The sequence below is a fragment of the Protomyctophum parallelum genome (assembly GCF_964188405.1).
Source record: "Protomyctophum parallelum genome assembly, chromosome: 5".
Taxonomy (NCBI): Eukaryota; Metazoa; Chordata; class Actinopteri; order Myctophiformes; family Myctophidae; genus Protomyctophum; species Protomyctophum parallelum.
In genome coordinates, this window is record NC_139702.1 from 15,894,442 (window position 1) to 15,908,680 (window position 14,239).

Below are 14,239 nucleotides of genomic sequence, written 5' to 3' on the forward strand. Positions count from 1 at the left end.
GTGTGTGTGTGTGTGTGTGTGTGTGTAATAATGACGGTGTGTAATGCATCTGACTGCGCACAGTGCTGTGCAGTGTGCTTTGTAGTGTGCACGGCGTGTTATACTATAGCTATTTATTAATCAACGTAGTAGGATATAGATATAAAACGGACCCCTTTCATGGTAATTTACAAGACATATAGTGTGGCATAATATGTCTAAAGGTAACAGCCAGGCAAGCTGTATGCTGTCAGTGTAATTATTAAAGTGCCTTCCTCAAAGAAAAATTAAGGGGGGGAAAAGTGTCGGGTATCGGGCACGAGCCGGGCGATTTTATTAATAATTAATGTCGGGCTCGTTTCGGTTCGGACACAAAGCTGTCGGTGTCGGGCTCGGTTCGGGCTGTATAAAGTCGGCCCGATCCCAGCTCTAACACACACACACACACACACACACACACACACTGCTGTGTGTAGGAGAGTGACCAGTCAAAGACAGACTCACCAGGCGGTTGTTCTCGTACACGTTCTCCTTAGACAGCGAGTCGAAATCTCTGGAATAACAAAACAGACAAACATTAACCACATGAACCCCAGCTTTACATTGAATAACCACACGGACAACTGCCTTAAAAAGGAGCCGCATCTTCTGAGCTTATTCACTTATATGTACAATAAACATGAAGTAATATTCATGGTCCATACTGTACTATAGAAACATAATATTCATGGTCCATACACTGTAAAGACTATAGAAACATAATATTCATGGTCCATACACTGTAAAGACTATAGAAACATACTATTCATGGTCCATACACTGTAAAGACTATACGCCAATTAATCCTGCACACATTTACAGGATAGCCCATTAACCCATTTAGGCCTGACAGTTTTCTGAAATACCTCAGGTTTCTGTATCAGTGGTGCTCAATATTTCATGTCAAGGACCCCGAAAATATTTAACTGGCCACCGACAACAATCTGAAAATATGTTATTCCAGGAACCCCCCCCCCCCCCAGAAGCAAAGATTTGAGTTAAAAAACGTTCGCTCTGAAAGAAAGATTTGTGCCACATTTTCACGATTTTTCAAAAGATATACAAAATACAAAAGTAGCTTGTAGATCTGCTATTTTTCAATAGCTAAATTATAACATAATGTTTAACCCATTTTGGGAGGGAACCTCTTTTGGTGTTAGCATTATGCTTTGCTTTAGCTATTGAAAAATAGCAGATCTACAAGCTCATAGCGTGCCACCGAGTAGGTCTGCTATTTTTGAAAAATAGAAGAATGACTGACATAGAAACATAGCTTTTTCAGAAAACTGTCATTTTCAAACAGACATTTTTAGAATCTGATCTCAGGTCAGAATGGGTTAAAAAGCACAGTAGTAACTTGTAGACAGAGTTGTGAGGCTAGCTAACGACTAGGAACTATAAATAACAGGATGAAAGGACACAAGGTGCAGAGTGAGTCAAACAGGATAATTACAAGGAGGCACATCCTGTGAGCCTAGAGACAGGCTCCCGCCGTGCGATAAACCAGAGCCATACAGGAAGACAGAGTTACCACAACTACGTTCAGTCCTCTTTCTACATGTAGACTTCTATTGTCCTGGACCGGTATAGTTGGCAGAATGCACTGGACTCAGGTCAACAGCCCGGCTTCTATAATGATCATAAATCCCTTCATTTTATATCGTTGTTTTAGTAACAGTACAACATAAACATTACAGAGACTTTAGTTGTCACTGTACAATACTTTTTACAAACTTTTTACAAACTTTATTCAGTTATTTTCGCGGCGCCGAAACCCAGCACTCTTTAGCTAGTGGAGATGCAGGTGTGTAACGACATGGATTTATAAAACAATTCTCCTGAACGCTGCCTTCCTTCCTTCCGGTATGCCATGGAAAGGAGAGGAGGGCGTTTGCATTTCTTTCACCATGTAGTACATTCTTGATGTCTATGTCTATGTGTGCACGTCCCTGCTGTGTTAAGAGCTACACAAACCTCCCACGGTCAGCCACAATGACCTGTTCTCTGAAGCCACCTCCCACGGTCAGCCACAATGACCTGTTCTCTGAAGCCACCTCCCACAGTCAGCCACAATGACCTGTTCTCTGAAGCCACCTCCCACAGATGACCTGTTCTCTGAAGCCACCTCCCACAGATGACCTGTTCTCTGAAGCCACCTCCCACAGATGACCTGTTCTCTGAAGCCACCTCCCACAGTCAGCTACTATGACCTGTTGTCTGAAGCCACCTCCCACAGTCAGCTACAATGACCTGTTCTCTGTAGCCACCTCCCACAGTCAGCTACAATGACCTGTTCTCTGAAGCCACCTCCCACAGTCAGCTACAATGACCTGTTCTCTGAAGCCACCTCCCACAGTCAGCTACAATGACCTGTTCTCTGAAGCCACCTCCCACGGTCAGCTACAATGACCTGTTCTCTGAAGCCACCTCCCACAGGTGACCTGTTCTCTGAAGCCACCTCTCACAGTCAGCCACAATGACCTGTTCTCTAAAGCCACCTCCCACAGTCAGCTACAATGACCTGTTCTCTGAAGCCACCTCCCACGGTCAGCTACAATGACCTGTTCTCTGAAGCCACCTCCCACAGTCAGCTACAATGACCTGTTCTCTGAAGCCACCTCCCACAGGTGACCTGTTCTCTGAAGCCACCTCCACAGTCAGCCACAATGACCTGTTCTCTGAAGCCACCTCCCACAGATGACCTGTTCTCTGAAGCCACCTCCCACAGATGACCTGTTCTCTGAAGCCACCTCCCACAGATGACCTGTTCTCTGAAGCCACCTCCCACAGATTACCTGTTCTCTGAAGCCACCTCCCACAGTCAGCTACAGATGACCTGTTCTCTGAAGCCACCTCCCACAGTCAGCCAGAATTACCTGTTCTCTGAAGCCACCTCCCACAGTCAGCTACAGATGACCTGTTCTCTGAAGCCACCTCCCACAGTCAGCTACAATGACCTGTTCTCTGAAGCCACCTCCCACGGTCAGCTACAATGACCTGTTCTCTGAAGCCACCTCCCACAGATGACCTGTTCTCTGAAGCCACCTCCCACAGATGACCTGTTCTCTGAAGCCACCTCCCACAGTCAGCTACAATGACCTGTTCTCTGAAGCCACCTCCCACAGTCAGCTACAATGACCTGTTCTCTGAAGCCACCTCCCACAGTCAGCTACAATGACCTGTTCTCTGAAGCCACCTCCCACAGTCAGCTACAATGACCTGTTCTCTGAAGCCACCTCCCACAGTCAGCTACAATGACCTGTTCTCTGAAGCCACCTCCCACAGTCAGCTACAATGACCTGTTCTCTGAAGCCACCTCCCACAATGACCTGTTCTCTGTAGCCACCTCCCACAGTCATCTACAATGACCTGTTCTCTGAAGCCACCTCCCACGGTCAGCTACAATGACCTGTTCTCTGAAGCCACCTCCCACAATGACCTGTTCTCTGTAGCCACCTCCCACAGTCAGCCACAATGACCTGTTCTCTGAAGCCACGTCCCACAATGACCTGTTCTCTGAAGCCACCTCCCACAGTCAGCCACAATGACCTGTTCTCTGAAGCCACCTCCCACAGATGACCTGTTCTCTGAAGCCCCCTCCCACAATGACCTGTTCTCTGGGGGCACCTCCCACAGTCAGCCACAGATGACCTGTTCTCTGAAGCCACCTCCCACAGTCAGCCACAGATGACCTGTTCTCTGAAGCCACCTCCCACAGTCAGCCACAGATGACCTGTTCTCTGAAGCCACCTCCCACAGTCAGCCACAGATGACCTGTTCTCTGAAGCCACCTCCCACAGATGACCTGTTCTCTGAAGCCACCTCCCACAATGACCTGTTCTCTGAAGCCACCTCCCACAGTCAGCCACAGATTACCTGTTCTCTGAAGCCACCTCCCACAGATGACCTGTTCTCTGAAGCCACCTTCCACAGTCAGCTACAATGACCTGTTCTCTGAAGCCACCTCCCACAGATGACCTGTTCTCTGAAGCCACCTCCCACAGTCAGCTACAATGACCTGTTCTCTGAAGCCACCTCCCACAGTCAGCTACAATGACCTGTTCTCTGAAGCCACCTCCCACAGTCAGCCACAATGACCTGTTCTCTGAAGCCACCTCCCACAGATGACCTGTTCTCTGAAGCCACCTCCCACAGTCAGCCACAGATGACCTGAACAGCAGCAGCAGTATACTAATAACTAATATCACCATGCAGGCTCACTTCGCTCACAACTCACTTTTTAGCGAGCCAGTTCACACACTAACAGTCCTGTAGTGTAGAATAGATCATTACAGTGTAGTGTAGTGTATCATTACAGTGTAGTGTACAGTAGAATAGATTACAGTGTACTAGTGTAGTGTATCATTACAGTGTAGTGTAGTGTACCATTACAGTGTAGTACAGTAGAATAGATCATTACAGTGTAGTGTAGTGTATCATTACAGTGTAGTGTAGTGTAGTGTACCATTACAGTGTAGTACAGTAGAGTGTAGTACAGTGGTTCCCAGACTGTTCAGGCCAAGACCCAAAAGAGATATTAGACTATTTTGGCCCGGGACCCAAACTACTGAAAATAGCAGATCTATACATCTATTCTATACCGTGTTGTGAGCTTGTAGATCTGCTCTTTTCACTACAACTTTATGGAATTTCTTCATGAAATTACTGGGGGGGGAGAGTTTTGTTTTTAATTCATGGAAGTTTTTTTCTTTTTTTTTTTTTTAAACCTGGTGTTGGAGATGATGAAACTGGACCTACTTCAGAAGCGTTTTACTCCCAGAACTTCTCCTTCCAGAGCAGCCTGATTTAACCCATTCTGGACAGGAACCCCTTTTGGTGTTTTAAGCAATATGTTATACTTTAACTACCCCCTTAGATAGCACTTTTTAGACTTAGATAGCATTTAGCATGTCATGTAAACAGCACTAGAATTGCATTGTAATGTAGTCATAGCACTTCATAGTACATATGTATAGCATAGTATAGTATATATGCATAGTTTATATGTATAGTGTCATTGTATATAGATATGTTCTAGTTGTGTTCTTAGATTACGCATGTTTCATGATACATGCATTTTATATGTGATGTATTCTCAGGCTTTTTGTTCTTGCTTAATGTAATGCTCTCGATTAAGAGCGCCTGCTAAATGCCTAAATTGTAAATTGTAACTATTGAAAAATAGCAGATCTACAAGCTCATAGCGCGGCACCAAGTGCCGCGCTATGAGCTTGTACATCTGCTATTTTTCAATAGTTACAATCTGCTATTTTTTTTTTAATCGTGAAAATGTGGCACAGATCTTTGAATATATATTCTTTCAGAGCGAACGTTTTAAACTCATAACTTTGCTTCTGGGGGGGGGGGGGGGGTCGCTGCCTGGAACAACATATTTTCAGATGGGGGTCGGCGGTCAATTTCATATATTTTTATCTTATCTTTACATGAAAATGTTTGAGAACCACTGACATAGAAACATGAGGTATTTCAGAAAACTGTGAGGATTTAGAGGACATTTGTAGAATCGTCCTCAGGTCTAAATGGGTTTTAACAGTCTGTGACACGGATAGGAGACAGAGAGTGGAGTGAACTTTAAGACACGGCTAGGAGACAGAGAGTGGAGTGAACTGTAAGACACGGCTAGGAGACAGAGAGTGGAGTGAACTGTAAGACACGGCTAGGAGACAGAGAGTGGACTGTAAGACACTGATAGGAGACAGAGAGTGGACTGTAAGACACTGATAGGAGACAGAGAGTGGACTGTAAGACACGGCTAGGAGACAGAGAGTGGACTGTAAGACACGGCTAGGAGACAGAGTGGACTGTAAGACACGGCTAGGAGACAGAGAGTGGACTGTAAGACATGGCTAGGAGACAGAGAGTGGACTGTAAATCACGGATAGGAGACAGAGAGTGGACTGTAAGACACGGATAGGAGACAGAGAGTGGACTGTAAGACACGGATAGGAGACAGAGATGGACTGGAAGACCCGGCTAGGAGACAGAGAGTGGACTGTAAGACACGGCTAGGAGACAGAGTGGACTGTAAGACACGGCTAGGAGACAGAGAGTGGACTGTAAGACATGGCTAGGAGACAGAGAGTGGACTGTAAGACACGGATAGGAGACAGAGAGTGGACTGTAAGACACGGATAGGAGACAGAGAGTGGACTGGAAGACACGGCTAGGAGACAGAGAGTGGACTGTAAAACACGGACAGGTGACAGAGAGTGGACTGGAAGACACGGACAGGAGACAGAGAGTGGACTGGAAGACACTGATAGGAGACAGAGAGTGGACTGTAAGACATGGCTAGGAGACAGAGAGTGGACTGTAAGACACGGCTAGGAGACAGAGAGTGAACTGTAAGACACTGACAGGAGACAGAGAGTGGACTGGAAGACACGGACATGAGACAGAGAGTGGACTGGAAGATACTGATAGGAGACAGAGAGTGGACTGGAAGACACTGATAGGAGACAGAGAGTGGACTGTAAGACACGGCTAGGAGACAGAGAGTGAACTGTAAGACACGGATAGGAGACAGAGAGTGAACTGTAAGACACGGATAGGAGACAGAGAGTGGACTGTAAAACACGGATAGGAGACAGAGAGTGGAGTGAACTGTCCGGTGTGACTCATGAGTTTTTGCTCCTGGGTTTATTTTTGGAACGAGTAACAGCTGCCAAGAAGAACGGGGTGTGACCGGGGTTAGAACTAGTAGCTTCCATGTCTGGTGAGAGAGACCTGGTTAGAACTAGTAGCTTCCATGTCTGGTGAGAGAGACCTGTTTAGAACTAGTAGCTTCCATGTCTGCTGGTGAGAGAGACCTGTTTAGAACTAGTAGCTTCCATGTCTGGTGAGAGAGACCTGTTTAGAACTAGTAGCCCACACAGGGGTAAGGGGTCGACACTATGCCAGTCTAACCAGATCCCACACAGGGGTAAGGGGTCGACACTATGCCAGTCTAACCAGATCCCACACAGGGTTATGGGGGTCGACACTATGGCAGGTAAATACAATGTTGGGACATGTGGAGTTTGCTTTGGAGTTGCCCCAAACTGCAAGTGCACGTTTGAGTGAAGAGTCTGTTATAAACACAACACCAGATATATAGCTAGATATCTATAAACTAAACACAACACCAGATATATAGCTAGATAGCTATAAACTAAACACAACGTCAGATATATAGCTAGATATCTATAAACACAACACCAGATATATAGCTAGATAGCTATAAACACAACACAAGATATATAGCTAGATATCTATAAACTAAACACAACATCAGATATATAGCTAGATAGCTATAAACACAACACCAGATATATAGCTAGATATCTATAAACTAAACACAACATCAGATATATAGCTAGATAGCTATAAACACAACACCAGATAGATAGCTATAAACACAATTCCCGGTTGGTGGACTTCAAAATAAGACCTTTTTTTCTTTTTGTGTTATTATACATACAGTATTATTCTCTGGTATCGGTATCGGCTAACACAGAAATTGTGGCATCGGATCGGGATCGATTTAGAACCTGACTGGAACAGTGTCTGGTGAGACAGACGTGATGTTTAGAACCTGACTGGAACAGTGTCTGGTGAGACAGACGTGATGTTTAGAACCTGACTGGAACAGTGTCTGGTGAGACAGACGTGATGTCACAGTTAGGCCTGTCACAATTATTGCATAATTAATCACTGCAATTATTTGAGACAGTCGCTATTAAATTTGCATCGTCGTCAATCGTTTCAAAAATAGAGAAAATAGCACATCTGCAAGCTCACAACACGACGGTTGGTGACGTGGCGCCTATTACCGCTCTTATCAGAATATGTTTGTAGAAAATATGATTAAACATCATTTCTTTACATCTTTAACCCATTTTGACCTGAGATCAGATTCTAAAAATGTCTTCTACATCCTGACAGTTTTCTGAAAAAGCTATGTTTCTTTATGTCAGTCGTTCTTCGATTTTTCAAAAACAGCAGACCTACAAGCTCATAGCGCGCCACTTGGTGCCGCGCTATGAGCTTGTAGATCTGCAGAGGACATGTCCCTTATTTACTCACACAGAACATGACCTTTCTTGTAGCGCCACCAACAGGACAAACTTTACGGTGTTTTGTCATACAGCACAAAACTGCTGTGTGTTCACTTTTCTCCTTTTTTTTCTCTCTTTCAAATGTTGTCCAACCACAAGATGTACACAGTGTGTGTAGTAGACCCTCCTGACTCTCATTATTTACTTCTATTAGCTGCAACCCTAAAACCATGTGATCTACGACTGCATTTATACTATGGCCCTTTTTGAAACTAGCTCCTCGCCACTCGCCCTACACACTTCCACTCGGTTTGAGCATAGTTATATAAATAATAGAGACGGCACCGGGATTCCCCTCCCATCCAGTGCCATCTCTGTGATTTATACATGTATGCTCAAACCAAGTGGAAGTGTGTAGGGCGAGTGGCAAGGAGCTAGTTTCAGAAAGGGGGCATGAGAACCTGCCTCAATATGTCCTCATTACACACATAAACACTACATTTATACCATGAGAACCTGCCTCAATGTGTCCTCATTACACACATAAACACTACATTTATACCATGAGAACCTGCCTCAATGTGTCCTCATTACACACATAAACACTACATTTATACCATGAGAACCTGCCTCAATATGTCCTCATTACACACATAAACACTACATTTATACCATGAGAACCTGCCTCAATGTGTCCTCATTACACACATAAACACTACATTTATACCATGAGAACCTGCCTCAATGTGTCCTCATTACACACATAAACACTACATTTATATACCATGAGAACCTGCCTCAATGTGTCCTCATTACACACATAAACACTACATTTATACCATGAGAACCTGCCTCAATGTGTCCTCATTACACACATAAACACTACATTTATACCATGAGAACCTGCCTCAATGTGTCCTCATTACACACATAAACACTACATTTATACCATGAGAACCTGCCTCAATGTGTCCTCATTACACACATAAATACAACATTTACACCATGAGAACCTGCCTCAATATGTCCTCATTACACACATAAACACTACATTTACACCATGAGAACCTGCCTCAATATGTCCTCATTACACACAAAGACTACATTTACACCATGAGAACCTGCCTCAATGTGTCCTCATTACACACATAAACACTACATTTACACCATGAGAACCTGCCTCAATGTGTCCTCATTACACACATAAACTGGTCCTGATTCTTCAAAAACGAAATGCGCCAGAGTGTAACGGTGACGGAAACAGATATCGTATTTATCCGTCCGATCAAGCTACGTTGAGATGACGTGTTATTCAGAGAGTGGTGTGTACCACAGGTGCGCTGGCGTATCGCAGGTGTATGTCATACTGAAAGCAGCGGGTGCAAAGTGATCGGAAAAGCAACCGACAACCTCATCTGCATTGATCCACGCCCCATATCGTACCATAAAAGGCTTCAAGCATGACTCAGCAGACAGCAGTTTGTCTGAGATCACAGCCGCGGTCACTGCTATATCCAAGCTTACAATGGTGCGTGCTCCGCTGAAGCAATATAATTATAATTTATTTAATTAAGTTCGGGACCAAGGCGGGTGTTCACTCACACCTTTGCAGAGGTAAAACATATCCGATATTGAAAATTGAAAATATCGGATATGTCAATGCAAAAGTCGTATTTTCAGAGAGAGCGAGAGAGAGAGAGAGACGAGAGAGGGAGGGGGGCTGCATGGGCCCTCGACACTGTTGCGCGATAAAGAACAGTAGCCCATACATTCATAAGTAAATATATTATAGGCCTAGGCCTACCTCGTAGGCCTGGGATCCTCTTGTCTGAAGAAATTATAATCCAGTGAGTTTATCCAGTGAGTTAAACTATTCTGTGTGTGGCAGTGATCAATATAAATATACATTATTATAAATTCTGTCTGTGTGTCCGTCATGTTCACGAGTGGAGGTGAGCTGGTTTAAAACTGATATGACTGGCCGACTTTCAAACACGCTGCATTCATTAGGCTAATATTGGTCTTCTATTTTTTTATATAGGGCTAATTAGCCCTATTCATTTTCCAATGTGAATCGGATCGGCAGTACGCTGCTGTCTGCCCTCCGCCACACACACACACACACACACACACACACACACACACACACACACACACACACACACACACACACACACACACACACACACACACACACACACACACACACACACACACACGCACCCCCCCCCCCCCACACACACACACACACACACACACACACACACACCGACAGTCTCCGTAACAAAACAATTTCATTAGGCCTGCCGCCGCCTACTGCAGGCATTACTGTCTACACTAAACTATGTTGGATTCGTACAGTGCAGAATGCAGATAAGCCTATGTTCTTATTATAACTGTGAATTTGTTTTTTAACATGCAGCGCGAGTCCGCGAGATCCGATCTACAAGCTCACAACCGTTGCACTTCGAGTAGAAGGCTGCCGAGTGAGCATCCCCAATCGCGCATGATATAAATATCCTAATAAATAAATAAAAAGGTGTCGGCTTGCGGGGCAGTTTCTGTATATGGGACTCTATAGGCTAACTTGCCTATAATGCATGCATTTAGGCATACAAGTGCACTCGGCTTTTATATATATATATATATATCGTTTTTTGTGCTGATTTTTTGTGCTGATCGACCAATATGTTGGGGGCACATGCCTACATATTTTATCTGAGATTTGGGGACTATTTATTGATTCAGCATGAAGACTAAAGCCTTCTGAATAAATCTATTTGCAAGTGTATGCTTCCGCAAATTTCTCCGCCACCTAAAGAGGTGGCGGAGGATTTAGCGGAGTTACCGACGAACCAAAGTCAGCGTCAAGTTCACGGCCATTTCCATGAATTCCAAATTAATGTGGGAAATCCACGTAAATGCCTTTCCGCCAGCGTCACGGCAATATATCAGCGGAAACACGTTGAAGAATCAGGCCCATAAACACTACATTTACACCATGAGAACCTGCCTCAATATGTCCTCATTACACACATAAACACTACATTTACACCATGAGAACCTGCCTCAATGTGTCCTCATTACACACAAACACTACATTTACACAATGATAATCTGCCTCAATGTGTCCTCATTACACACATAAACACTACATTTATACCGTGAGAACCTGCCTCAATGTGTCCTCATTACACACATAAACACTGCATTTATACCATGAGAACCTGCCTCAATGTGTCCTCATTACATACATAAACACTACATTTATACCATGAGAACCTGCCTCAATGTGTCCTCATTACACACATAAATACAACATTTACACCATGAGAACCTGCCTCAATATGTCCTCATTACATACATAAACACTACATTTATACCATGAGAACCTGCCTCAATATGTCCTCATTACACACATAAACACTACATTTATACCATGAGAACCTGCCTCAATGTGTCCTCATTACACACATGAACAAACTACTACAACTGCTGTCCAATGCTAGCCTGATTCAACGGTGCAAATACACCCATAGGTGGCGCTAAAATAAGTATTAGTTTTGACAAGATTTGACAGGTATGACAGAGAAGATCTTTACGGCTATAACAGTAATCAAAAAAGTCAATCAAAGAACAAGATTCCTTCACAGGATCTCCTCACTGGTCAGCAAAAACACCTTGAAGACCTTAACAGGAGCCCTCGTACAAGGTTTCTTTGACTATGCATCCACCTCTTGGTACCACAGCACCTCAAAGGCCCTTAAAACAAGGCTCCAGACCTCCCAAAACAAACTGGTCAGGCTCCTACTTGGCCTCACCCCCCGAACCCACCTCACCCCTGCCCACTTTGACAGGCTGGGATGGCTTAGGGTCGACGACAGAGTACAGCATCTTGCAATGGGTCTGGTCCACAAGATTCGATACACCACCGAGATACCCATGTACCTGTCTAAATACTTCCTTAATGTAAACGAAGTCCACACCCACAACACCAGAGGGAGTGCAACAAACCATGTACAACCCAGATTCGGCACAAACAAGGGACTAAATTATTTTCGCTCCTATGCCACCAAAATGTGGAACGCCCTACCAACAGTCATTATGACATGTGAATCCCTTGACTCCTTCAAAACCGCTCTCAAAGGGCACCTACGGATGGCTGCAATTCGAAATCTGAATCCCCCCCACCCCCATTTCCCCTCACTGTATAATGTTTCTTTTCCCTTTTTTGCTTCCTATATGATGAATTCCTGTTCTGTTCTTTAGCTACATAGAAATGTCTATTTGTATGTCTCTAAATGTTTGTATGTCTCTAAATGTTTTGATGAATTGAACAATGTGGACCCTGTTGTAAACAAGTGTACTGCTTAATTGGGTCGTCCACTCACAGTTAACAATCTTTGTATCGAGTTTGTGCTTAAAATGTACTGTAAATTCTACAAACTGTTAATAAATATTTCAATCAATCAAAAAACAGTGATTCTCAACCAGTTTAATTCCAAGAATCCTCAATTTGGCATGAGTTAGTCTACGGACCCCCATTTAATGGCATTTCTATCTCTGGGACCCCCAATGTGTATCGTAAAATCTAAGTTAATTTAACTCAGAGTGTACAAATGGAACCATTTAGCTGGGGACCGCCTGGAACTCTCTCAAGGACCCCCAGGGGTCCCCAGACCACACTTTGGGAACCACTGGAATAGCCACGCTCTTCATTACACTGACCAAATTATAATGGGTGAAGACAGCGCCACCCAGTGGCCACACAGGGCTCTGATGGCCTGAACATGACACTGTGAAGACAGCGCCACCCAGTGGCCACACAGGGCTCTGATGGCCTGTACATGACACTGTGTAGACAGTAGGGATGCACCGATCCGATACTCGTATCGGAGATCGGCGCCGATCCAGGCTAAAATTCTAGATCGGGTATCGGATCGGTGGCCGATCCATTATCCGATCCGATCCGATAATTATGTGTAATTACAGTATGAAAACAACTCTACCTCCTCTGTGACACAGTAGTGTAGTATTGACAGTATAACATGTGGAATGCAGCCAGGCTAGCCTGCGCACACATTAACCTGGTCTAATTGTTGCAGTTATTTAATAAATAATTCAGTGCATTTATATCTGTGTTTGTTACATTTTGTTTTACAAAGTTGGGAAAGTAATGTTTAAGTCAAGCCTTGATGTTGCCTTACACAAAATAATGATTCCAGACTCCACACAGTGAGGCATACAGCTTAATAGGTTATTACGTTTCTTTGTGGGGGGTATCGGATCGGTACTCTGTATCGGCAGATACTGGACCCCCATGTATCGAAATCGGTATCGAATGCCAAAAAGCCGGATCGGTGCATCCCTAGTAGACAGCGCCACCCAGTTTTCTAAAAAGCCCCATGTTTCTATATCAGTGGTTCTCAAACATTTTCATGTCAAGGACCCCCAATATTATATGTATTTGGCCGCCGACCCCCATCTGAAAACATGTAGTTCCAGGGACCCCCCCCCCCCCCCCCCCCCCAGAAGCAAAGATTTGAGTTAAAAAACGTTCTCTCTGAAAGAATATATATTCAAAGATTTGCACTACATTTTCACGATTTTTCAAAAATAGCAGACGAGCTTGTAGATCTGCTATTTTTCAATAGCTAAAGTATAAGATAATGCTTAAAACACCACAAGGGGTAGAATGGGTTAATGAGTCAGTGCATACAGGTGCCACACAGGGCTCTGATGGCCTGTCTGGCACAGCACTGCAACTAAATGTAGTCTGACAGCCAGAGGCCTCGACTGGAGATTAGCCTGACAGACTGTCTGCCTGCATCACGGTCAGTGAGTCTGTCTGTCTGTCTGGCTGGCCAGGTCAGGTCAGACAGAGCAGCTATTCCAGGCAGAGGACTGTAGTGTCTGGAGAGAAAAACTGGGACACACAGCTAAAGAAATTCGCTAAGTCCCTCCCCCAACCCGTCCTTCTCCAATTAGGCACGTTAGCAGCGAGGAGACACAGGGCAAGCTGTCCTTCTCTGCCACAGAGATGCAGATGTTAAATGACGGGATTTCTACATAATCGATCATTCATTTCAGTAGCAAGAGCATCAAAATGTATTTTAAATCTGGTCGACCAGGCCTGCAGTATGGCTATGCACTGGATACATGTC

At 44.4% G+C, this 14,239-nt stretch overlaps 1 protein-coding gene across 2 annotated transcripts in view; it reads right to left on the reverse strand.

The window, feature by feature from the left end:
* micall1a (MICAL-like 1a) overlaps positions 1 to 14,239 on the reverse strand; it is a 42,724-nt gene that overhangs the window by 22,933 nt on the left and 5,552 nt on the right. For both annotated transcript variants that reach the window (XR_014569219.1, XM_083764825.1), the window contains exon 2: positions 484 to 532. Coding sequence is in view for 1 of the 2 variants with exons in the window: in XM_083764825.1 (XP_083620951.1) it covers positions 484 to 532 (49 nt within the window). In the remaining variant the exon portion in view is untranslated. The remainder of the gene's footprint in view (positions 1 to 483; positions 533 to 14,239) is intronic.